The sequence below is a fragment of the Anabrus simplex genome, chromosome 1, assembly GCF_040414725.1.
Source record: "Anabrus simplex isolate iqAnaSimp1 chromosome 1, ASM4041472v1, whole genome shotgun sequence".
Lineage (NCBI taxonomy): Eukaryota > Metazoa > Arthropoda > Insecta > Orthoptera > Tettigoniidae > Anabrus > Anabrus simplex.
In genome coordinates this window covers 590,168,226-590,196,184 of record NC_090265.1, presented here as the reverse complement: position 1 = coordinate 590,196,184, position 27,959 = coordinate 590,168,226, and the positions used below count along the sequence as shown (strand labels likewise).

The 27,959-nt window shown below is 40.3% G+C and overlaps 2 protein-coding genes across 4 annotated transcripts in view; one reads left to right on the top strand and one right to left on the bottom strand.

The window, feature by feature from the left end:
- The window catches only part of LOC136881080 (claspin), a 92,002-nt gene extending 80,937 nt beyond the window's left edge, over window positions 1-11,065 (bottom strand). Inside the window, exon 1 of the mRNA XM_067153740.2 lies at window positions 11,013-11,065. The gene's annotated coding sequence lies outside the window, so the exon portion shown is untranslated. The remainder of the gene's footprint in view (window positions 1-11,012) is intronic.
- Window positions 11,066-14,473: 3,408 nt separating this feature from the next.
- LOC136857168 (lysophospholipase-like protein 1) overlaps window positions 14,474-27,959 on the top strand; it is a 65,415-nt gene continuing 51,929 nt past the window's right edge. The window contains exons 1-2 of one of the 3 annotated variants that reach the window (XM_067135601.2): window positions 14,479-14,785; window positions 15,017-15,141. In XM_067135601.2, the coding sequence (XP_066991702.2) occupies window positions 14,701-14,785; window positions 15,017-15,141 (210 nt within the window). In that variant the 5' untranslated portion in view covers window positions 14,479-14,700. Of the gene's footprint in view, window positions 14,786-14,880; window positions 14,901-15,016; window positions 15,142-27,959 lie in introns of those variants that run through there. The other 2 variants (XM_067135602.2, XM_067135603.2) reach the window with 2 other exon arrangements.

The following is a 27,959-nucleotide window of genomic DNA, read 5'->3' as shown; positions in this document are numbered from 1 at the left end:
CAGTGCGCACCGCAGAGCTTCACAGATAGCATAGAGCTCTGCTGTGTACACACTACAGGTTTACGGGAGAGCAAAAAAAAACCTATCAGTGTCGACAACGAATGCACAGCCCACTTTAGTGTCTGTTCTCGAGCCATCCGTGTAAACGACGACTGAGCCTGGATACCGGCCAACAATGGACAGAAAGAACCTCCAATAAATCGAAGGGTGTTTTTCTTCGGGCCAGTGTGCAGATCCCGGATTACTTCAGGTCGTCGTACTACCCACGGAGGTACCCCACTTGGTTGTCTGACAAGGCAAGGAACCGAAGGTACGTGAAACAATCTGTGACTTCTATCTAAGTGTATTCCAACCGGCCGCGTTGCTCGAGGACAAGCAGCATACGGCAAACAGTTGCCATTGCTCAATACGCAAGGATAGCTTGGATGAAGTGGAATCTGTCGCAAAATTGCAGCATACGAAAGAAGCATTTGCTGGCGCCTCAGGTGTAACGGCGGCACACCGGACTCAGCGAGTAGGCTAGCAACGGGGATTGTACAAAAAGCTCCCGTCGCCAACCTAACCTCGCTGTGGTGGATGCTGTTCAGCTTCGCAAGGACGCACGATCTTGCTGAGCCATATGCTGCACTGCTGTAGTCTAGCCAGGATAAAATGTGTGCCCTATAGAATCGTAGGAGCACTGTGTGGTCAGCACCCCAATTAGTGCTGCTAAGAAACTTCATGATATTCAGCTTCTTAGAGCATCGCACTTTTAACTGCCGCACGTGGGGCTCCCACGATAATTTACTATCGAAAAGAGCCCAAGAAATCGGTAAATGTCAACTACAGGAAAAACAACATTTCCTAGACAAAGTTCAGGAGGATGGTGAAGAGTACATTGACGACAAAAGTGAACAACAGAGGTCTTTGCAGTGGAAAACCGAAAGCCATGTTCTAAGGCCCACTGCTCCACTCTCCTAATAGCTTGCTGTAATTGTCGCTTGCAGCTGCCATATTACGCAAACTATGGTACAGAGCAAAATCGTCAACATATAGTGACGGTATTACTGCTGAACCAGCAGCAGCGACAATACCGTTTATGGCAATCGCGAACAGAGTGACACTAAGAACCGATCCCTGTGGGACTCCATTTTCCTGAACGTGGTAATGCGAATATGTCCTCCCTATTCGGACACGAAATAGACGGAGGGACAAAAAACTCGCAATAAATACCGGCAAATTACCGCGGAATCTCCACTGATGCATGACTGAAAGGGTACCATATCGCCATGTGGTGTCGTAGGCCTTCTCTAAGTCAAAGAAAAAAGCTACCAAATGCTGTTTGCGGAGAAACGCACCCCGGATAGAGCTCTCCAGGTGTACCAAGTGGTCAGTGGTCAATCAAGTGGCTCGAAAACCACACTGGTACTCAGACAAGAGTCCTTGTTTCTCCAGACACCACACAAGTCGGCGATTTACCATCCTTTCAAATAGCTTACACAGGCAGTTTGTAAGACAAATCGGTCTGTAACTTCCTGCATACTTAGGATCTTTGTCAGGCTTGAGGACAGGAATGACTATGCCCTCTCGCCAATGAGATGGAAAATCACGCTCTTTCTAGATTCGGTTGAACACACGAAGGAGTTATAGTAGACTATCGACACTAAGGTGTTTCAACACCTAGTTATGGATGTTGTCTGGTACAGGAGACGTGTCCTTGCAAAGCACTAACGCGCTGCAGAGTTCCCACCCCATAAAGGGCACGTTGTAGTCCTCTGAAGCTTAAGTGGCAAAACTAAGGCGATGACGTTTTGCCTCCCGCTTCACAGCGAGGAAATCACTAAGGTAATTCCCGGAGCCACATACACCCGCGAAATGACTAGCTAAATGGTTAGCCTTCGAGAGGGGTTCAGTGACGACACTGCCTGCAATGGAAATTCCCGGTACAGAAGATGATCCTTGGATACCCGAAATACGTCGAAGTTGAGTCCATACTTGAGATGGCGGAGTATGTGACGTCATAGACAACACATAACTCTCCCACGAAGCTCTCTTACTTTGGCGAATAAGAACTCGCGCCTTAGCACGGAGTTTCTTAAATGATAACAAGTTGACCACAGTAGGCTGCCTAAAATAACGTCTATGGGCACGACAGCGTTCTTTGATAGCAGCTGCAATCTTCATTCCACCAAGGAACGAGTTTTCGGCGAGGAGACCCCGAGAAGGACGGGATGGACTCCTCAGCAGCAGCAAGAATAACTTGGGTGATGTAAGTTATTTCCTCGCCGACGTTCCGCCTGATATCGTCGTTAAGGACAGCTAGTAATGAGTACTTTGGCCAATCAGCATGTTTAAGAATCCATCGAGGGGGAGCCTCGACGGATTTTTGTTTCAACAAAGTAAGGATCATGGGAAAATGGTCACTGTCACAGAGATCATCATGTGTGTTCCACCGAAACAGCGGAACCAACGTTCGGCTGCATAGACTTACGTCTATGCGAGAATATGTGCCATAACATACACTAAAGTGAGTTGCTTCCCCTGTGTTCAAAATACTTAAATCCAGCTCTGTTACTAATGTTTCCAGCTCTCTTCCCAGGGGCAAGGCGTCTCAGAGCCCCATATGGGGTGATGGGCATTAAAATCACCCAAAAAGAGGAAGGGAGGTGGAAGCTGATCTATAAGATCAACGACATTTATATCAAGAGGCTGGCCTGGTGGAAAATAATAATTACACACTGTTGCTATGGCAGGCAGCGGAATGCGAACAGCTACTGCCTCCAGCTGGGTTCTTAATGGAACCTCTTTGCTGTAGGTATCAGAACCGACAAAAATGCCAACGCCACCGGAAGCCCGGTGAGCATAATATCGTTCTGTCGAGTATAGTTGAAAATTTCTCAAGACCGTATGATGACCTGGTCTGAAGTGGGTCTCCTGAATACAGGCTGTACTTGCTGCGTACTCACTTATGAGCTCGCATAGTTCAGCAAGATGCCTGTCATAACCGTTACAATTCCACTGTAACAGTGCCGTAGTGTGGGTGTGGACTTCTGAGGTTTAGGTTAGAAGCAGCGTAACGCTACCTAACCTACACACTCACAACCAGTCGACAAGGGACATCATTAACCACCAGCTTTCTCCGTACAGTAATGCTTTAAAAATTTGCCATATAAACGCTCAAAGCCTCCTTGCGGAGGAGCGAATGGACGAAATAAAAGCCCTATTTATGCCTCCCAGTTTCCACGCAATATTAATCTCTGAATCTTGGTTAAAACCACATCACGCAATAGAAAGACTGCAGCTGGCGGGTTATACATTTCTTAGATCCGACAGATTAAATAAGCCCTCCGGGGGTACCGCTGCGTATGTTATGACCAGCTTACGCCCTAAAATAATCTGTAGGTCTCCAGGTCCGTACGAGCGAAAACCTGAGTTCATGTTCCTGGAAATAACTGTGAGTGAAGTTAAATGTCTTCTGGGTGTAGTATATAAGCCACCGAAAGCGGGTTTTTTATGCGATCTAGAGACTCAAATACAAGATTTAGTCACTGATTACTCAAATATAATTATAATGGGCGACTTTAACATAAACCTTCTTGAACCTAACTCTCCTCAGACAACCCAACTTTTAACATCATTTAAAGCTTGCAATTTAACGTTTCTCCCTCTCAACGCTACACATCACACAGACACATCACACACCTTAATTGATCTCATTGCCACTAACCAACCTGAATTAGTTCTTCATCACGGTCAAATTAGTGTCCCGGGTATATCGCGACATGATGCTATATTTATGGCCTATTCTATTAAAAGTCCCAAGTTCAAATCGAAAATAATTTCATATAGAGATCTACGAAGAATTGATAAGATTAAACTTTTACAAGACGCAGTTGCAGTGCCATGGCATGACATATTTAAATTTAAAGACATAAATGACAAAGTAACTCTCTTCAATCAACATATGACTGAACTGTATGATAGACACGCCCCTGAAAAGAAGGCTCGAGTTACGCGGAAGCCAGCTCCCTGGCTCTCAGATGAGATGAGATTAGAGCACTAATGGCTGAACGCGATGCTACTTATAGACGAGTTAAGAAACATTGCACTCCTGACAATCTACTGAACTATAAGAGGCTGAGAAACGCTACGACCCAACAGATTAGAAATGCGAAACTACGACACGCCCACAGTTTAATTCAACCAAATGTTTCAACAGCTGTGTTGTGGAAATCCATAAAGAGCTTTGGAATTACCAAAGGACGAGACGATGACGAAATAAATATACCCTTGGAAAAACTGAACGATCATTTTTCATCTAACTGCACATTAAATGCAGCGCTGAAACAGGAAGTTCTAGACGGGAATTATGCAAAGACGCGAACAGATAGAGAAAACTTCTACTTCCGTCCAGCAACCCACTCACAAGTCAGGTTTGCTATAAATCGGATAACATCAACGGCAAAAGGAAATGACAGGATAGGAATAGAGATGATAAAAATTATTCTGGATGTGATATTACCTGCACTAATTAACATATTTAACTCTTCCCTTGTAGACAGCACATTTCCCGAAATATGGAAAGCGGGCATTATACGTCCTCTAAAAAAAGTAGCTTCCCCTTCTGAACCATCTGACTACAGAGCCATCTGCATACTTTCTGCTTTATCCAAAGCGCTAGAGTTCATCGCTCATAGACAAATAACAGACTACATGACGACTTACAACTTATTTGACCCACTACAATCTGGTTTTCGTCAAGCACACAGTACTACAACGGCACTACTGAAGGTCACAGAAGACATCCGAGAAGCTATGGACAACAAGGAAGTGACAGTTTTAATACTCTTAGATTTGAGCAAAGCTTTTGACTCTGTTGACATTGACATCTTGCTCTCGAAATTGTATTCCCTCCATTTCTCGGACAGCGCCCTCCTTTGGTTGCATTCCTACCTGCATGGCCGTCGGCAGTGTGTTACAGATAGAATAAACAAATCAACTTGGCGGTCTGTGCAGTGTGGTGTGCCCCAAGGGTCAGTGTTAGGACCCCTTCTTTTTTCCATTTACATTAATGATGTCTCCCAAAACCTAACGCATTGCAAATACCATATTTATGCTGATGATGTACAAATGTACCTCCATACATCTCCAAATCTAATACTTTCCGCCATAGACAAAATCAATCAGGATCTAACATCATTTTCTTCTTGGTCTTTGAGATGTGGGCTTAGGTTAAACCCAGCTAAAACGCAAGCCATCATCCTTGGATACCCAAAACTACTCACGAAGGTCAATCGACCAGAGATTCCATCTATAAGGTTGTGTAATACTAACATACCATTCACGTCATCAGTAAAAGTCCTAGGCATTACTTTCGATGATGACATGTCATGGAAAACGCATATCACGAACATCACCCAGAAAATATTCTCTGCATTGCACATGCTGCGCGGGTATAAATACTTATTTCCTGAAAAACTAAAAAAAATGTTGGTAGAAAGTCTGGTTTTCCCTCATTTCGACTATTGTGACGCGATTTATAGAGACGCTCGAGGCAAGTTATTGAGCAGATTACAACGTGGTCAAAATGCTTGTGTGAGATACGTCTGTAACCTACGGTACTATGACCACGTAACTCCTTCATATAACCATCTATCTTGGCCCCGACTAGAGATCCGTCGCACTGTGCATTCCCTATGCCATCTCCATAAAATCCTTCATTCTTCACAACCATTTTACCTTACTTCATATTTCAAATACTTATCCTCTTATCACAGTCTTAACACCAGATCCACTAATAATTCCATCCTTGCTTTACCTACCCACAGAACTGCCATCTATGATAAATCATTCACAGTAATTGCCTGCCGTGAGTGGAACCTCCTTCCCGAAAATATCAGGGGGTTAAGCGCTATTCACACTTTCAAGGAAGCACTTTGGAGACATTTTATGCACCAGTAAGGATCATCTGTAAACTTGATGCTGCTACTTACAACCATTCTATTGTTATGGATGTCCTGGTAGAGAGTCTAAAATTTTTATCCGATTTGTCTTTAAAATCAAATGTTATGTACTGCCTTTTTTTTTTTTTTTTACATGTAGGATATTAGTTTTAAGAATTTATCCCTTTTTATGTCTGATTTATTTAATCTTAATTTAATCTTAACTTAATCTTAATTTATTAATTTAATCTTAATTCATTTCATCTTAACGTAATCTCACCATTCTTGTATTATTATTAATTTAATTTGTATTAGACGTAGTTATTGTAATACAATGCAACATATGTATATTTCAGTTCCTGGTTAGATGGAAGAGAAGGCCTGAAGGCCTTAATCTTGCCAGGTAAAATAAAACATTACTAAACTAAACTAAACTAAACTAAACCCCATCCGAAGATGGAGATAATTGCTCCATGTGCATCACCACGTCAGGTGCATGCCTTGAATCTTTTCAACGTAGTCCGGGACCGGGTTTCTTCCTACGAGGGGAGCGCGCAGGTTTTCCAGGAGGAAAACTCGCTGGCGCAGGATCAGACCCTCCGGGTGGAGGGCGTGAGGCCCCATTTTTAGGAGAAGTGGAAGAATGCCTGGTAAGGGCACTCTTCTTCCCCGCCATCGATTCTTGTTTAGACGGGCTGGGAGGTGATTTCCCAGCCCTGGTCGATGATGCCGCCTCTGCCGGCTTAGGCGCGGCTTTCGCCGACCTCGTGGGAGAAGGAGATGTTGGACCTGTCTTCGAGCTCGTTCTCTTTGTGGCGTTGCTCACAGGAGCAACTGCCGCCTTGGGTGCCGCGATCTTCTGGAGAGGTGTTCCAGTTGAAAATGAGGAACCTGGAAGAGAATTAAACTTACGGCGCACTTCCTGGTAGGAAAGACCATCCAGGATCTTGATCTCCTGGATCTTCTTCTCACTCAGATAGGTCGGACAGGTCCGATCTCGAGGAGAATGAAGACCAGAGCAGTTAGTGCACTTGTACGGAGTTGTGCACTCCTCCGCGCCGTGAGCTACTCTTCCACATGTACCACACACAGACTGATTCGAACAACGAGATACCATGTGTCCAAATCTCTGGCATTGATAGCATCGCATAGGAGGCGGGATGTACGGCCTCACATCGCAACGATAGGTTGTTACCTTGACTTTCTCTGGCAACACTGACAATTTGAAGGAGACTATGAACGCACCCGTGGCAACGTCTTCACCGTTGACTTTGCGTGTGATACGCCGGACATGGGTCATGCCACGGTGCTTCATGTCTTCCATCAATCCATCGTCAGTGTTCAGAACGAGATCACGGTGGAAAATAACTCCACAAACCAGACTCAAGGATTTGTGCTCTTCCACATTGACGGGGATTTGGCCAAAGTGGTCACATTTAAGCAACCGATCCGCTTGGAGCGCAGTGCTCGTCTTTAGAAGCAAACCACCATTGTGCATTTCCTTAAGGTTCTCAAGTTCGCCGTATACACCTTCAATGTGTCGACTGAAAAGAATGGATTTAACCAGCTTGAAGTCGTGCCCATCGTTCTGGTAGCAACCAGGAACCTAGGGAAGCTGGAACCCAGACTAATACGCTGCACTTGTTCCCAAGGGATTGCCCATCTTAGGAAATCAAAAGTTAAAGACTTGGGTAGCGAACTACCCGAGGCAGGAGGCGGAAGTGATTTCGACGCCATGCCCGAAATCATCCTCCCCGAATGCCACCCACTCAGATCAAGGATCTCTGTAGCTGAACCAAGCAGCCAAGGCAATACCCACCTGGTCATAGCCGGTACTGCCCGGGGTCCGATGTTGGATGATGCCTAACACGGGAGGACTGAGGCAATGAGCACAAGAACTCCCTTCCTCCAGTCACCCGCAATAGCATGTACCCCATACAGTGTACAGAGCACTAAATATAGGTGAAAAGAAATAAAAATAATTAATAAGAATATGTCCTTCTGGCATTCGGCTGTGCGTGGACCTGTGTTGTCAGGCGGATACTACTGCCCGGATACATTACACTCCCACCCGCCGCTTCCTGGGTGGTTACTGACACGGGCTTTCGAGCGTAGTCGCACACTTAAGAGGTCCATCTCCAAGCAGCACGCACATGAAAATTTTTTAAATGGTCTACAACTGACCCTCGAAAAAACAATAAAAATATAAAGAGGGGACCATGGCCACATGACTCTTTTAGTCACCTTCTACGACGGGCAGGTATTACCTGTGGATGCATTCAGCCTCTCCCATCCACAGGAGATCCAACACATTATACCAAACCACAATCCATGTCTGCGCCTAGGCCGCCCCTTTTAGTCGCCTCTTACGACAGGCAGGGGATACCGCGGGTGTATTCTACATGTATGTCCCCCACTCGCAGGGGGTCATCATCAATGGTTTAGACATTATTTCTGTGTAACATCTTAGGTGAATAAACCTGTAGGCCTATATCATAAACCGCAGTTTAAATTGTTGCGTTTTCTTTAAACTAAAGTATTTTAAAAATCCCTACTGCCACTTGAATATTCTGTAACTGAAGAGCATGCTGATGACAGTAATGATAATTCACCGTTACCTAAATTGCTTCAAAAAATAGATTGTGTTATTCTGAATCAATATGACTATGAAACTTGCAACAAATAATAGCCTAGTTTGAACTGAGACACAAACAGACAATGACATTTTAAGTGAAGAGAAGAATAAGGGCCACAAGGACCTAGAAGAAGATGAAGACGAAAATCTAAAGTGCATATCAGAACAATGATACTTTTTGAAGCTAGCAGAGTTGTGAACATGTTCTTCAAAGTCACTGCCAGGCTTAGTAGCTCCTAACTTGGCAGGTTCAATCCTGGCTCAGTCCGGTGGTATTTGAAGGTGCCACACATCAGACACGTATCAGTACATTTACTCGTGTGAGACAAATTCAGGCACGTTGCAATCTCCGAAAACTGTAGAAGTAGTTAGTGAGTAAAAAACACATAACATTATTAAAAGTTACTAAAGAATTTTAAGAATAGGGGAGGGTACATAGAAATTGTGATGTAAATTATGAACATTTTATGTCATTTAAAAAGTGTATATTGGGCCAGCAGGAGAAGACAGACAAAAATCAAAGACTATTATCATAAATGAAGAAGCTTGATAATCAACTACTGTACTGTAGTTATATGTTTAACTGTACAAGCTAGCATATCATCTTCCTACTTCCTCGACTGACAGCATAAACTTTGGATAATGACACTCATTTATAATAAGAAGAAATTGTGCACAAATGTGCATTTTATTTTAGAGTAATCCAATAAGGAAACTGTTCTTTTACTGCATTCACTAAAATGGTATCGATCATATAATTTGTTACATAACACGCACTGCAAAGATGGGTCATGAAAACCAGGTTGCACGCACAGTTTGTGATGGAAACCATGTATGAGCAGTCTGTTCAGAGCATTCCTCAGTTCGTTGTTCGGCCCAGTCCAGCTTCGATAAATCATTGCGTCCGTCCTGTAGAATTCAAAGTTAATTTCCGCTCGTTTTCTTAGTCTAATATGAAGTAGTTCCTGTTCTTGTCGTGTGGAGGGTAATTGTAGTCTCATTCTTATGTCTTCCATAAGGAAGGTTTCTCTGGCTAGCTCATAAGCAAGTCTTGATGGTGACATTTTGGAAATACCTAAAATTCTTTTCAAGAATCTAGCCTTGACATTCTCAAAAACTCTAAGGTCAGATAGAGTTAGATGTTCCCAAATTAGCTCCAAACCGTATGTCAGGGCAGGTAGAACCTTTACATAGAACAGAGTCATGGCTGTATTTAGAGACAGTTTAGTGGGTTCCTTCATATCATACATGTTTCTGATGGCTGCCAATGACCTTTCTCTTACATGAATTCTAAAAGAAGTAGAAGAGGGCTGGAGCATAATCCCCAAGTTTTTGAATGAATTCACAACTTCCAGGGCTGTTTCACTGCTTGTAAACCTGTCATTTGCTGCTATTCTCCCTCCTTTCCGGAAAACCATTTCGACTGTTTACTTTCTGTTGATTATGAGACTATTCATGTCGGCATATGCATCGAGCTTATCCATTACAGCTTGTAGGTCATCTCTGTTGTTCGATCCTATTGCTATGTCATCTGCATACTGGTACATCCCAACTGATGTGTTGTGGATGATATTTGTAATATCTGCTAAGGCTATGTTAGATAGTATCGGACTAAGGGGGTCCCCTTGCAGTACCCCGTTGCTTTGTATAATGGCTGCTGAGGATGCTTTGCCATCTTGTATCGTGACCCTGTTGTAAGCAAGTATGTTATTTATGGCTATGGTTAGTGGGTTGTCTGCTACAATCATATTAGCTAGAGCTCTTATCAAAATATTCTATGACTAATAAGCACAACTCTGATAACTTTTTTAATAGACATGTCAAGAGGCAAAATCACCATGGGACAGACTGAGAATCTCCAAACCAATTTTAGTCAGGTAGGATATCTGTAAAATCTTATATTTTTTAAATGAGAAATTACGGTGGGAATGTGACAGGTGGTAACTTATCTTTTCAAAGTTGTAAAGAAATGTAACCTTTCAAAATCCACTCTCAATAAGTGCTTAATGATCTTAATAATGATTATCTTGCAACAACTGGTCAGTCACTGAGAATCAACATCAGCTCAAATTCAATGTTGAAGGTAGCGAACACATATTCGGCAGGCCTCAATTTGATCATGAAAATTTGCAGGTAATAGATCATCTGATGAGGTCTTTCTAAGTCATTTACTGCTTTTTCCTGCTGCTGGAGAGACAACGTATAAACAAAAAAAGAGCATCCTTTTCCTTCAACATTATGTCCTGCAAATGCATTGGTGTCATACAGTCATAATAAAGGAGTTAAATCACTCGTTTCGCAACTATACTGATATCACAAACCGGTGCAAAATACGTAAACCGTTCGAACACTGTACAATGAAGCATATTAAAACATACCTGGACACAGTATTACCTCATTGTTAGTTTACTATTGCAATAAAATAATACTAGTCAAATATCGGCTAAAACACGAACCTTTAAATATTTTTATCGACCGATTAAAACACAGAGCAGATGAAAACAGTGACACTTGTACCCGCGCTTTTATGGTACGAGTTCTAAACTGAAGAGCTCTCTGCGCTAGGCTAATATACAAACTTTACAGCCTGAAACATTTATTGAGGAGAAAAGTAATACTGCGAACCACCCAGGGAAAATACTATAGAATTTGATATAATTTATTTACATAATAATATGGTCTTCAATACAAAATGTATAACCATTTCATTGAATGTAATCCCTTATTATTCATGTTCGTGAATTGGCAATAATATGCAACTGTGCAATTCAATTGAATTCAAGGGAGCAATTTAGGAAAAACAAACCAACAGAGACAAACTTTAGTATACTAACATAATGAATCAGAAAATAACAATAATTATAGTTTTAATATTAATTCATACGTATTTAAATTAATATGACAACTAATTGTTTAGATTTAAAGTGTTTTCTTTAAACAACGGCAATGTGAAAAAAAAACGTGTATTGGATACACTGTTAAGCGTGTTTGGAAGTCACCGCCATTTCGATCCTCCTATACTGCCTGCTCTATGCGAGGCATTTTGCGAAAAAATATACAAACTTATTCTACAAAATACTATGCAGTATGATAATATATTCACAGAAGCTCGTAAATTAAATCAGTAATATTAGATATCGGCAGTATTACCTGTATGAAGTCGCAGTTGGCCTCTTCATGTCACAATTTAAAGACTTTCCTGGACGAAGGCTTGGAGTAGTAGGTACGATACTGTTTGTGTTCTTGCCAGCGCAATATCAGTTAATAGAAGTCTTACGAACTTGGTTAAGATAATATCACCAACAGTTTGCTGATATTCTTTGACCTCATACTGTAGAAAATACATTCTAAAAGGGAAGACGTCACAAGTCCTCGTTTTACGCTCGTGTGTTTGATGGACTTCGACAATAGGGCACAGCAGTTTAAAGGAACTCCTATACCATTAGTCTCGTTGACCCCCACCCCAGTCTACATTACCACTATTGGATAGTTTTAATTTTCTGTTCTAATTCAGGTATAATGGCCTATACAAGTGACTAGACCATTGAAGAACGGATTGTCACAAACACTTGGGTTCACGAGAGGCCAACAACAGGCAAAACGTTGGAACAAGTGCGTTCGGACTTCCAGCTAGAATTCGGACGAGAACGACCTCCAAAGGGAACATTTTTGCGTTGGGAACAGAAACTGTTTTCTACCGACAGTGTTAAGGATAAGCCGCGACGTGACAGACCATCAAAAAGAGAGGAACAATGCAGCGTCGTCGCGGAGTCAGTTAAAAGATCAATCAGTCACTACTGATCTACGGTACATGTAGGGCAGTTGCCCAGGTGGCAGATTCCCTATCTGTTGTTTTTCTAGCCCTTCCTTAAATGATTGCAAACGAATTGGAAATTTATTGAACATCTCCCTTGGTAAGTTATTCCAAATCCCTAACTCCCCTTCCTATAAACGAATATTTGCCCCAATTTGTCCTCTTGAATTCCAGCTTTACCTTCATATTGTGATCTTTCCTTCTTTTAAAGACACCACTCAGACTTATTCGTCTACCGGTACTGATGTCATTCCACGCCATCTCTCCACTGGCACCTCGGAAATACCACTTAGTCGAGCAGTCGTCTCCTTTCTCCCACGTCTTCCCAGCCCAAACTTTGCAACATCTTTGTAACGCTACTCTTTTGTCGGAAATCACCCAGAAAAAATCGAGCTGCTTTTCTTTGGATGTTTTCCAGTTCTTGAATCAAGTAATCCTGGTGAGGGTCCCATACACTGGAACGATGCTCTAGTTGGTGGTCTTACCAGAGACTTATGTGCCCTCTCCTTTACATCCTTACCGGTACTACAACCCCTAAATGCCCTCATAACCATGTGTAGAGATCTGTGTCCTTTATTTACAATCACATTTATGTGATTACCCCAATGAAGATCTTTCCTTATATTATCTGAGGTAACTATTATCCCCAAAAGGAACTTTCACCCCATCAACGTAGTAATTAAACTGAGAGGACTTTTCCCGTTATCATCATGCCATTGCCTACTGTCGCTACTGTCCATCTCACAGCATTATCGAGGTCATTTTGCAGTTGTTCACAATCTTGCAACTTTTTTTTTTTTTTTTTTTTTTTGCTAGGGGCTTTACGTCGCACCGACACATATAGGTCTTATGGCGACGATGGGATAGGAAAGGCCTAGGAGTTGGAAGGAAGCGGCCGTGGCCTTAATTAAGGAACAGCCCCAGCATTTGCCTGGTGTGAAAATGGGAAACCACGGAAAACCATCTTCAGGGCTGCCGATAGTGGGATTCGAACCTACTATCTCCCGGATGCAAGCTTACAGCCGCGCGCCTCTACGCGCACGGCCAACTCGCCCGGTACAACTTATTTATTACTCTGTACAGAATAGCATCATCTGCAAAAAGCCTTATCTCTGATTCCACTTCTTTACACATATCATTGATATACCGTATATAAGAAAACATTAAGGTCCAATAATACTGCCTCGAGGAATTCCCCTCTTAATTATTACTCTAATTCTCGGAGTTCTATTTTCTAGATCACCAATGAAGTCAACTCGCAAACGATTCGCGGAACTGCGTATATCCCGTTGGCTGTCCTGAAAATCGTTTTCCGTGGTTTTTCATTCTCCTGGACTAAGGTGAATGCCGGGACAGTTCCTATAAGCCACGGCCCGGAGCCGCCAACCCCCTTACCTTCTCCGTGCATCTCCTTCACCGTCACAAATCTCCCGGCTTGAGAGACGGCGTCCCCTTTCAAGGGATGAATGAAAATATTTTAGTAGTAGTAGTAGTAGCAGTAAGCACATGAAAATTGCGTCCATATCGACCGAAATATGTTCAAGAATTAAGTGACAATTATTTAAATCGAAGGGAAATGGCGTGTGGTGCACTTCTTCAGGTGCTTGACATTATCCCGAAACGTGGCAAAGTGATACCGGTATGTGCGTTATACCCGAAGCTCGCAATCAAGAAATGTTGTCTTCTGGTCGAAGGACAACCCTTATTTTTATTATTAGATTGAGAATAACCCTCCCCATGTCACAATATGAGCTGGTATTGACTGTAAACAAATTTACGGAGCGTATTCTTTGAACGATCCATTGACCGACATGAATTTCTTGATATGGTAATTGTTAAGAATATGGTTCATGACCCTTTTGGAAACCCGAGGGGTCAAGGAAACATGTTGGTTTCAGCAAGACGGATCGCCTCCTCGGTTTGCCGTTTCGTTTCTAGAATAGCATTATAGTGCCCATATCGATGTTTTAGACATTAAAGAGAGAGAAAAACACAGTGTACATGTATTTATAAAAGCTGAATATTTATTTTAAATTTGATTGGTGGGTGATGGGACTTGGTGCCCATCCTGTAATTTCTCACCCGATCACCGATGACCATTCTCTTTGCCGATGACCGGTCACGTGCGTCTTGTCGTGCACGTGTAGCAACGATGTTGTTGGAAGGTTAATGTGTTGTTTACTTTACGAAGATGTTATGTTTACTTGACAGTCGAATTTGGGGGATAGCTTGAGATAGAATAATTTTTGATAGTGAAAGAATTTAATGTATTTTTCTTCAGTAAGTGGTATTTGTTTTCTCGAAGGAGTAATCTAACTGGCTGTCAAATTATGAATTCCAAACTTGGTGCCATTAAAGTAATTGCTCAAACGAGCAAAGTTCATACAGGAACTGTTATATGTCTCCATGGATCAGGTATTAATCTTGAATGATAAGTTGCAAAGTGTTAAGTTAATGTCTAGTTTGATAAGTAAGCAATTATAAGATATCAAAAGATATAAGATAGTTATGGCTTCTTAGAACCTAACATGTAGGTTAGAACTTCAGGTTAAGTATTAATAGTGGCATAATGGGTTATATCTATGATACGGTAATTCATTTAATTCCTTTCGGCGACATAATACAGTACGGTAACTGTTATTCCAGGGGACACAGGATCTGGTTTTAAGGACTGGATAAAAACACTGCTGACGAAGGATATGAGCTTTCCTCAGTTGAAAGTACTGATACCAACTGCCCCAATAAGACCTTATACACCTCTTGGAGGACAAGTAAGATATTTTTATTAAACACTGGTTACATTACCCGGCGCTGTCCGGGCACGTTATTAAATGTTTACTTTTAGGGCTTTTATTAACTGCTAATTATGTGTGAAGCAAATTGTTTGTAATTTCGTTATTGTAACGTTGACTGATATTTTACAAACTACTTTGTATTTTAAGAGTTATCGTTATGGATGCTGAACTTGAATTTAAATGGCATGTCACATTTCATCTCAGCATTCCCAAAAACCGTTGATTTGATACTAATATCAGTCGTTTTTGATGATTTTTTTTCATGTCAACCCCTCCTCTTAGGGTGCTAGGGATGTCTTACCACCACAGTGGGTTTCATTTTGGTGGAAAGCTATACTGGAACATCCATACATGCATCCATAATCTCAGTCATTTTGTACATTTTCCTTTTAACCTCGTCTTACCCTCCATGCCGTGGGGGCAGAACATAGACTTAAAAACGGCAACTGGAGTGTCACTATTCATCTCACTGATTCCGAAAACTATGGATTCGACACTAGTATTGCTCGTTGTTGATTATTTTTACATGTTACCCCCTCCCCACCCCATCACCAAGAGTTGTTTTACCTCCACAGTACTTCTTCATGATAGTAAGTCATATATTTACCAAGTCTGGTTGAGAGTTATGCTGGAATATAACACTAATACATCCATCATATTAGCCATTTTGGACATTTTCTTTTCCCCCCATCATCTCACCCCCATGCCAATGGAGGCTGACCTTGGGCTTAAATGGCATCCGGATTATCACTATTCATCTTAACAACCTTGGAAACTATGGATTTGACACTGATATTGGTAGTTTTCAAATACTTTTACATGTCACCCCAGGGGCCAATGACCTCGATGTTAGGCCCCTCTAAACAACAAGCATCATCATCATCATCGTCACATGTCACCCCCGCCCCATCCCCCAACCCGTTCGGTGCTAGGGGTGTCTTAACTGCCTCAGTACAGTTTTGAAATAGTAAGTCATATGTGTACCAAGTTCAGCCAAGAGCTATACTGGAACATATACATCCATAATCTCGGTTATTTCGGACATTATTTTCACACCTTCCCCATTCTGATTGAGGGTGAACTTGGACTTCTCCGGTATGTCATTATTCATCTCAGCGACCCCGAGAACTATGTATTCCATGATAATATTGGTCTTTTCAGATATTTCTATGTTTTACCCCCTCCCCTTGGGTTTCTAGTGATGTTTTGCCCCCGTAGTTTCTTTTTCAGATAGTAAGTCCTGTGTGTACTAAGTTTGGTTGAGATTTATGCTGGAACACACATACATCCATAATCTTGGTCACTTTGGACATTTCCTTTTTATTCACCCCTTCACACCCCCTTGCTGATTTGGGCTGAACTTGGACTTAAACGACATCCGGAGTGTCACTATTCATCTCAGCGACAATGAAAACTATGGGTTTGACACCATTTTTTATTACAGTATTTTTATATCTCCCCCCACTCCCCTAGGGGTGCTAGGGGTGTCCTACCCCCACAGGGTTTGTCTCCTGATAGTAAGTCATAAGGGTAGGCCCTACCAAGTTTTGTTGAAATTGGTCCAGTGGTTTAGGAGGAGATGTGGAACAAACCCATATACATACATACATACATACATACATACATACATACATACATACATACATACATATATACATACATACATACATACATGTAGATTGTCCATAATTATTATGGATTTCACCTTACGATTACAATATTACGGTCAAAGGGAAAATGATTACGGAAAAGCGTCATTATTACGAAAAAAATAAATTTCTGCGAAAAGAAGGAACGAAGAAAAACATTCAATTCTTTGGACCTTTCCCTTTTCAATCCTTGTGAGTCAGCAACTAAACTTATTCGATCATCTGTTACTTTTGCTACCCATGAACGTTGTGAAATTCGTTGAGAAGGAAGGAGTTCTAATCTGCTCTTCTCCATTATAGAACCTTAGGTAATGTGTTTTCAGTACTGTATTAAGTGTACCTCACAGTAACTTTCCCACAGAAGGGGTTTTCTGTATTGATAGGTAAAAATGAGACATAGGACAAAATCAAACAGAATTCAGGCCTACCTTAAGCACAAATACACTGGAATCGACCGGGCGAGTTGGCCGTGTGGTTTGGGGCGCGTGGTTGTGAGCTTGCATCCGGGAGATAGTGGGTTCGAATCCCACTTTCGGCAGCCCTGAAGATGGTTTTCCGTGGTTTCCCATTTTCACGCCGGGCCAATGTTGGGGCTGTACCTTAGTTAAGGCCACGGCCGCTTCCTTCCAACTCCTATGCCTTTCCTATCCCATCGTCGCCATAAGACCTATCTGTTTCGGTGCGACGTAAAGCCACTAGCAAAAAACACTGGAATCGCTCATGGTGCAGAAGACGAAAACCTCATTGCAGTGTGGAAGGATGCTTCAAGAAAACCTACACTGAAAAACAGCTGTTGAGTGCAAAATAAGCTACAAAATATTTTTTTCACAGTAGTAACAGGTGATGTGCAAATTTTATTGTGTAATATGATGTATTTTAGAACACGTTGCTATCAAGAAGGGCAAAGGACGTTTCATTATCGAGAGGAGAAGAGTAGGCTTTGGATTTGACTCAAAACTTTTTTTGACTGGGGGGGATTACTGATAACCCACTTCAAAGTTTGGCACCTCTGCATACATACATGCATACATACATGCATACATACATACATACAATGACTTTTATACATAGATGGCTCTGCAACGGTACTTTTTTGAATGTTTAATTTTAGGATTTGTATTACATGTATGAAGTGAACTTTTGTAGATTTCTTTATTGTGATGTCATTAATATTTTACGAACATTTTGGTAGATTTAGAGTTATTATTATGTGTGTAGTTTGAGTTTGATATTATTTAAGGTTCACGTTAAACTTTGTCCTTGTGGAAGCCCAGATCGTCTGGAAAGTAGGTCTCGATCACGGCATGTTGAATTGTTGTTACCATATAACAGGCAATCATCATCATCTTCATTTCCCTTTTCCAGCTTCCTGGGTCAGGTTGTGAATCAAGGACCTCCATTGCTGTCTGTCTCTCCACCACTCTTCTCCTTTTTTAAGTACAGGCAATGAGTTCCCTAATTACATGAACCTCCTAGCAAGAAAGGTACTTCATAAAATATGTTGCATGTTCTCATCCTCCTATATGCAGCCACAGTCATGAACCTCTTAGCAAGACAGGTATTTCATAAAAGATGGCAGTGTGTTCCCATCCTCCTATATACAGCATTTCCTACCAGAGTAAGTCGCTGTAGCCTGGCAACAATCTGTCCATTAAGGCTGATCCAAATCTTTTACATAAAACTACATAAAATTGCTTATAAAAAAACTACCTATAAGATTTCGTTCAAACCATTTCCTAAACCCTCTTTGGAGTAATAAGAACAAATTGTGAAATTTTCAGTGAAATTGGTCCAGTAGCTTTTGAGTCCATTCGAGACGAACAAAGAAATATTCATTTTTGTATAGGGTGTCCCATTAAAGTGTATACTCTCTTTAAATGACTATAACGCTAACAATTGTTGAGTGTTGAGAAAAGTTTCAAAAATCAAAATAATGTGAACAAATGTAGAAACCAGCCAGTTATCAAAAGTGTTCAAATTGTTGGCCATTGTGGTCCAAGCACAGCTGATAACGCTGACTGATTGAATCCAAAACGTTCCTAAGAAAATCTGTTCGGCAAGCGGTTCGTGAGACAAGAGTTCCAAAATCAAGCGTCCATCGCAATTTGAAGCATGTCCAATGGAGAAGTTTTATTCCTTCATTAGTCCACGCTCTTAATGAAGATGATTATGATGGGAGAATTGAATTTTGTAAGTGGTACCAAGCAAAATCTACAGAGGACACTCAATTTCCATGCAAGATTGTTAGGAGTAATGAGGCTATGTTCAAATTAAATGCCATTAATCATCACAATTGCACCTATTGTGCAGATAACAATCCTCATGTAACAGTGGAACACCATGTGAACTTACCTGAAGTTAAAGTGTGTTGTGGTTTGTCAGCATTTGGTTTAATTGGACCTTTCTTTTTTGATGATACCGTTAATGGTGGGAATTACCTCAACTTACTACAACTTACTCATTGTCAGTGTTGTCAAAGACTGGTGCCTTACCCATTTTGCAGTTTTAAAGGGCCATTATAACTTCATCTTCGGTGAATGTTGGTGCTAGCTCTGATATGCAAGAGCAAGGTTTTCTTAGGTTTTACAGGTTTCTTCTGATTACTTTGGAATGTGCTTTACCAGGACATTTGAACAATTCAGTCTGATATTCTGTCTGGTTTGACTTCTTGAGTGCCTGTGATTTGTGGGAATGGCCTCCTAGCTTCTTTCGAAGGCTCCAGGCTTCCATATTTAAATGCTTAAAATGTAGTTCCTCAACTGGTTTTTCCCATCCTTCCCATCTGTCCTTATCCAGACTGCTAATGAGATCATCTACAACTTCTGTCCGACCACTCTGTAGAAAAATCTTGATATAAAAGCTCATTAGTGCTGCTCCAACATGGTATGTATTGTTTTAGAATGCCTCAGGGTATGTGCTTTTTGGCAGCTGATCACTTGATACGAGAACTAGAAGAGATCCGAACAAAAGCAGCACAAATTATACTGGGTGAAACTTGGCAGGTTCGATTTTGGCTCAGTCTGGTGGTATTTGAAGGGGCTCAAATACAACAGCCTTGTGTTGGTAGTTTTACTGGAATGTAAAAGAACTTCTGTGGGACTAAATTCCGGCCCCTCGCCATCTCCAAAAATCATAAAAATAGTTAGTGGGATGTAAAGCCATTAAGATTATTATTGTACTGGGTGATTTCCAATTAAAAAATAGTGTTACGCAAGTGTTGTAAACTTTGTGCTGGACGACTTGGAGTAAAGAGATGAGCTGCTTGACTAAGTAGGATGTTCTGAACTGTCAGCGGAAAAATGGTGTGGAATGACATCAGTAGATGAATAAGCTAGAGTGGAGCTTTTAAAGATTAGAAAGGTGAAAATATGAAGTTTGAATTCCAGATGACAACTTGGGGCATATTTTCATTTATAGGAAGAGGAATTATACAATGAAATAATTTATCAAGGGAATTGTTCGATAAATTTCCAAGTTCTTTGAAATCTAGTCTAGGTAAATAATTCACTTGAATCTGCCTTGTGTGTGGCAGTCATAAATGCAGATCAGTGTTGAGTGAGTTAGTTAAAATGCAGAGATTGCAGTTTAATTAAGCCTCCTTTCCCTCCCAGACATTGTTGAAAATCTACCTGCATTAGTGCAGCATTGTCATTAGTGAACAAAGAAATGAAATGAAGCATAATGTTTGGCATTTAATAAATGTCATTAATTTAAAATGTGTGTGTGTAGATTAAAAAAAAATAACAAACAGGAAATTAAGCCAACTTGGATGGTCACATATGTACAGGGACAGGCAACAAAAAGTTACCTCACAATGGAGGGAACGTTGGAGGAACAGATCGCCCAGAATCCATTGCTGGACTCACCAGCAAACTGTAGCAGCTTGTGTTTAGTTCACTACGGTAAGCCTAAATTATTAGTTAAGAGTTAATAATGAATGAAATTGAAAACTAATGTAGATCTTACCTTTCATCAAACAGCTTTTGAAAATAATGTCCGTTGTTCTCAAAACCAATCTTGTACCAGTGAAAAAAAATTATGAAACACTTGTATTTCCGTCTCTGAGATTTCACATATCATTCTCCTGATTTCATCTGACCAGGCGAGTTGGCCGTGCGGTTTGGGGCCACGCAGCTGTGAGCTCGCATCCGGGAGATATTGGGTTCGAACCCCACTGTCGACAGCCCTGAAGATGTTTTTCCGTGGTTTCCCATTTTCACACCAGGTAAATGCTGGGGCTGTACCTTAATTAAGGCCACGGTCGCTTCCTTCCCATTCCTAGGCCTTTCCTGTCCCATCGTCGCCATAAGACCTATCTGTGTTGGTGCGACGTAAGCCAAATAGCACCCAAAAAAAAAAAAATTCATCTGCCAGGGCTTTAAGAGCTGGTTGATTTTTCTTGTACACTTTCTCTTTTAAAGTTCCCACACAAATAAACATCACAGACATCTAAATCAGGGGAAGGAGGGGCCGAAGTCTTCAAATAATTATTCGCACATTGAACACCTGTTCTAAGGCATATGCCATCATACTGATAGCTAACACAAATAAATTTAAACAAGTGTAGGAATGCAACATTAATAATGTTAGTAATATGCGCTCAATGAGATCTCCACTCGTAAACTAAACGTTCGTTCCATACGCTCACTGTTAACCATGCTTGCGGCTCTGCATGACAAAGCAAGCATTTCCCCAGTCTGTTTGCGTGGCTACACCAGCTAAACTGCTGGTAACTCTTCACTGTTTCTCTCTGTATTTTACAAACTTTATTTCAGAAATGAAAACAATGTGATGATCCCCTTTTAGTGTGCATAATATCTATGAACATTGTCAGTTAGCCTGTATTGTTGGAGAGTCTTCTTTAAGTTACAGAACTAAATTTTTGCTGAGGCAGGAATGAGAAGTACTGTACGGTACCAGAAATTAAGTATAAACTCAGATATTTTTTGTAGTATGGGTTATGTAGTCGCATACGACAGTACTATTGTTTATGTTCCAAGGACATTGGCCAAATGGCCTAGGACAATGAGCTAGAATAACATAGAGAGGCAGAAGCACTGCCTGGGTGAAGCTAACAGAATAAATGTCTGCCATGTTTCTGTGGTCACACAAGCAAGGGGACGTGGTTCTTGAATGACGAAAAGTGTAGAAAATACACATTTTAGATTCACTGGGGCAGAATTTAAAGACCGCTAGCCAAAAGCTTCAAGCATTAAAAATCATAGAGTGCAAATACTGCCACTTCATCATGTTGCGGTACAAGGCCAGCATCACGATCAGTTGATTGTAGGGTGGTTTGAAATCGTCGCACAGTGACAGACGAATAGGCCTTGAAATCGGAACAAGAGCATTACCCTGCTTGGATGTTGTAGTTAAGCATAAATTACAATAAAGACCATTAACATAAATATTTATGACAGAAATCCTTAAATTGATAGGGAACTACAGTAGGTTACTTCCTCATTCTGATCGTATTTTAAAATTTATTGCATCCCCATGAGTACTGTACCACAATAATTGTTTAATGTAATTATTTGTTATAATATAGAGGACATATAATTTTTCCCCATTACCATATCATATTGGGATTACTAGCTGAAAGGTAACCTTGAAAGTTGTCCAATATGAAGTGTATCTTAGTTTTAAATACCAATGCAACTGACATCTACAATAAAGGCTGCATAAATTTCATAAACAGCAGTAAAGTACAGTATTTACCATGCTTGGTGTACGTTTGACCAAAATAGGCCTACATCAAACCAATGCCCAAGCACGAGACACAGAGAGTAAGTAACACATATCCTTCAGGACCATAATGGAGAGGGAAAAAAATAAAAATAAACTGAATATCAAACTTCACCAACGAAATATGGCAACAAAAATTAACTGTTGTATCTTATGGCTTGCCCTGATTCCAATCCATCAGCTTAACCAAAATTAACTCTCAAGGGCAAAAAATAAACAGGTACCAAGAAATCATCACTTATCATAAGTCTGTAAAAAGGGAACATTATTGAGCACCATACACATGCAACAACTTTGTGACAATAATAATAATAATGGCAGGGAATTAACCAGTTATGGGAATCAAACCCGGGACCCCATTGACCAAAGGCCAGCACACTAACCATTTAGCCATGGAGCAGGACATAATCATAATTGTACCGGTTGGTACACCTATACGCCTCACATTTGAATTTTCCTCCTTAAAGTACTCCTCTACAGCTGAAACTCTGAACTTTAAAACTGAATTAATTCAACCGTTTATCTGAAGATGTCACTGTGTTAATTTCAAATTGTTTTTGTTTTCTAATTATCAAGAAGTGTGGACATTCTCTCACAGATGTCTGTACCAAAAATTATGATCATGCACCCTGTGCGAAGTGAAGGAACTTTTCTTGAAGATATTTTGTATTCATAAGTTGTTGTCTTTACTAAATTTCGTTCTTTCGTTGGTGGGTTGGCAGTATTAATCCTTTCTTTCCGCCTGTTTTGAATTTACCCAATCAGTAATTTCTGTAATTAATTTCCCTCCAATCACAGGTTTCTTCTTCATTTTTGACTTGTAACTTTTAGCCGACCAATAAACGCATGTGGGTGTGTCTTAATTATTCATGAAAGGTCTCGAATCTTCCGCGAGGGTATAAAAGCTGCTGATTTTCTGGTCTCTCGGCCACTCGTACAACATCTAGCTTAGTGTATGGAAGTATAGCAGGAGGCGGGAAGCGCCTCTTTCATCCGCCAGCAGCTCTTCTACAAGGTAATGGCCTTTTAACATCTTTAATTCTTGCTAGCTCAGCAGTTTAGCCCTCGGGGAAGGTCCAAATCCTTTTCATGTACACCTACCTTTCTAAAAATGTAACTTAATGCCGGCTTATGTAATTCTTATTACTTTAACTGTAAATCGGGGATAGAGAGTGCTTTACCCTCTCGATCTCCCCTTCATCTTGAGTTGAGGTGACTACGTTTTCATAACCGATTTTTTACTCTTAATGTCTTAATATTTTCTTATACGAGTCACCTCCCTAGCTAAGGCCCTGTAGGGTGGGTACGAGATACCCCTGTTTAATTCTTGTAAGTGGTGCCTTGATGGCAATTTTGTAATAGTCTGGTATTGCCTTGAATAGGCTTGGAAAATTGAGAGCGGCTCAGCTCTTTCTTGTGTTTGAAAAGTGCCTCTGGGAGGCTTGAGGTTAAAAGTTGGGAGCAAGTGCTCCATGTAATGAGGGGTTTTCTGCCCTTTGGTAATTTGTGGTTGTGAGCTGAGGGCTCAGGAATTATAACTTGGGGCTCGAAGCCCAGAATTTGTAAAGACCTCTTAACTTGTGCTTTCATGTGTAAAGTTATAATTGTACCTGATTTTCATTGTTATTTCACCTAGTGAAAATTTGTTAAATCTTGTTATCTATTGAAAATATAACCTTTATTTAAATTTTAATTAATCTTTCGGCCTTGTAGTTAGACCCATTCCAGCCCACACCTTCTTTCACCGCTGCTGATCCACCAAAACACGGTAACAATAATAATAAAGGGATGCATAAAAAAAAAAAGGTTCGTAATATTTCACTACAATGGCATAACCCGGCAGCTTTCAGCAATGTTCTTCCCCTAGTACAGAAACAAGAAATGCCAGTATGTAAGGTAGTTTAAGAATTTATTTGTATACACATCAACCTGACTCACTGACAGAGTGATTAGAGGTAATATGAAAGCAGACTTATGCCAGTAAAGTAGAACACTAATACAAAATCATCCTCTGACATAAGCAACCTAAGCATAGTCACAAGCATAGAAATCCTCATATACATGTATTTATTTGCATAAGTCTGTACAGTGTTTCCTTCACTTGGTAGACCCTACAGTTTGATATAAGTGAGTAAGTAAACAAAACCAAGCAAAACTAGGAAAACTAACAAGAAACAACAACAAAAAAGAAAAGAGATACAACAGAACAAAACAATGCTGGACTCAAAATTAGAAATTTAGAAAATGACAACACCGCAACCCAAAAGAAAGGCTAATAACCTGCCTCTCGTATCCTGATTGAATCAGCAAGACTTAAGCTACTTGTATTCTATACTCGCCCGTCACGCGTCAGAGCAGCACAGCCCTCGTCCTTGAATACTCCATTGTTGTTTCTCGACAAGGCTGCTCCTTCCTTATCATGACCTATCACACTACACAAGTATGAAGGATGAGTTCTCCACCTAATCAATACTTTATTTTTCATAGTGTCAATTTTATTTACATAAAAGGACAGTACCGGTTTCGACCTGTAAATAGGTCATCTTCAGCTGTTGAAGAACTTGCTTAATAGCGACTGTACAGAATAAATACTACTAAAATTAAAGTTGAACAAGAATGCCATTAAAATAAACATGAATGCCACTATTCTAAAAAGTACTTAAGGTTAAGATATATACTACATATGGTACAGTTTTGGGGGTTAGAGGGCTTTTTCCCTGGCCCCATGATTTCTACATATTTTAAAAATTATATTTGCTGAGGTTGAAATTGGACACAATTCTAAGAGTTTATCAAGAATCACTGACATTCTGGTGTCAAGTTCGAATATCTATGTTAAATGCTAACACTATGTCCAACGGTTTTATGAGATGTTTCAAAGTGCATTGTTGGGCAGCAAATATGCGGGGACGTCATATTCATTAGAATAAGAGGTTCAGTAACCTGTTTACAGATACATAGCTTATTCTTAGTCTATATCAATGCTGAAAAACCTGTTAGTGAATGCCACTATTCTAAAAAAAATACTTAATGTTAAGAAATATACATCATCGCCATAAAACCTATCTGTGTCGATGCGACGTAAAGCAAATAGCAAAAAATATATATACATATGGTACAGTTTTGGGGTTAAAGGGCTGTTATCCTGGCCCCATGATGTCTACATATTTCAAAAATTATATTTGTTGTGGTTGGATACAATTCTTAGAGTTTATGAAGAATCACTGACATTCTGGTGTCAGGCTCGGGTATCTAATGTTAAATGCCAACACTATGTCCAACGGTTTTATGAGATGATTCAAAGTGCATTATTGGGCTGCAAATATGCAGGGACGTTGTGTTCATTAGAATAAGAGGTTTAGTAACCTGTTTACAGATACATAGCTCATTCTCAGTCTATATCAATGCTGAAAAACATGCTAGTTTATATTAAACTTCCTTGTTGAGGTTTACGTTGCTGTGTGCGACATATTGAAATCAGTGAAAGTGAGTTGTTGTGTAGCTACGAGAGCCACAAGACCTACACGCAACAATGTGCAACACGCTCCCAACTATGCTCGAGGGGGCATATCCAGCTCACACATTTTTTAAATTTACCTGAGGGAACGCAAGTATGAAGAGGGGAGCACCCACAATGTCTACAAAAAGCTCTGTAAGTTACTTCCTGACGCTATAAACCATGATCACGGCCAATCCAGCTCTGCTACGGTGCACAAGAACTTGCATTATGTAGAACTGATTCACACATGTGGAGCATGAGTTCATACTACTTTCAGAAGGCTTATCAGAGACTGATCATCTCGCTTACGTACTTCCTGTGAGGGAATAAAAATGTGTAATTTTTAACCTTGTAGCCTCGTATAGCAACAGACGGGTTTTCGGACAATAAGTGTTATAATTAGAGTTCATTGTTTATAGCATTTAAAAATCATAGATTTAGCGTTTCGATTTTCAAATTTAGCGTTTTGTAGCATCTATAGTTCCCAATTGTTTAAAATAGGTATAATGTGCGAAATTGCACGCACAATAGTTGGGAGAAAAATCATCTGTTTAATCACATATTGCTCGTCATGTAGTTTTTAATACACTGTGGAAAATAAGGTAAACATGCCAATTGTTGAATGGTGTCCTCAGTTAATTTGGGACCGCTTGCGCCACGCTGTTCACATGCTGGTTGGAAAAAAATTCACAAGAATAACCGACTATGATCAAGGGTCAACACAAATTGAATGAACGCGTGTGCTTGAAAGTGTAAAAATCTCTTTGATTGGTTGTTTTTTGCACTGCTCTTTGGCCATTGAAAGATATTCCACACATTGAAAGTTTTAAGGCGCTATAATGATTCTTTCCTAAAAAAATAAATAACAAATATCTTACTTTTAAGAAAATGCATTGTTTATAAATATATATATGTTTATTTTGCATTAAACCAAGAAAATTGCATCTATTTCACATAAATGGTATAATTTTGCATTTTGAACCAATTTTGCATTTTATCGCTAATTTGAAATCGCTAAAAACCATTCGTAGGGTCATAGACGATGAAGGCACATACACTGATAAAGTTTCAACTTATTTTGCATTTATCAGAAATGCTAAAAACTACAAACTCTAGTTATAATATATACCACAGTACTCCGGTAATGTGCAAGACATGTAGAATAAGCAGTTTTGATCAATTGTATCTCCCGATTTTTCCTGATTTTCATATCAAAATCTCCTGATTTTTTGTTTTGTAAAGTTGGCAGGTGGCCCATGCTAATGATTTTAAAATAAGGGGGTATGGAACTAAACAAGGCTTGCTGACTGAATGCTGAAAGGCATAACTATTCTAAAATGAAGATGTGCGTGCGTGCGTGCGTGCGTGCGTGCGTGCGTGCATACTGTATTAATTAAAATTAGAAAATGTAATATGAAATGCTCTAGAAAATCATATACGATGAATATTTAATTTTCATGATTGCTCAGTACTCAAAATAAACTTTCAAGTTATTAGGTCTTGTTCAATACATACGGTATATATCAAACAGATAATAACTGCAGAACAAAAATAGCCAACCAGACACCATAGGTATCTGAACCCACAAACTTCTGATTTCGCATTGGATGATTGTACCATTGAGCTGTGGTCTTCTGGGTCATATATATTCTGTTGGAAAGTATCTGAACTATTGTTCTGGTGCTGCTCACACATTGTACTCAAAATAATCTTTGAACTTATTAGGTTGTGTTCAGTACATATTTAAGGCATGTTAACTGGACCATTATGATCCAAACCCACAAACTTCCAATTTTGCATTGGATGTTCTTACCATTAAGCTATTTACCATTAAGCTGTTGGAAAGGACCTGAACTCCAGGTGTGACACTACTACATGTTGTACTCTAAATAAACTTTCAA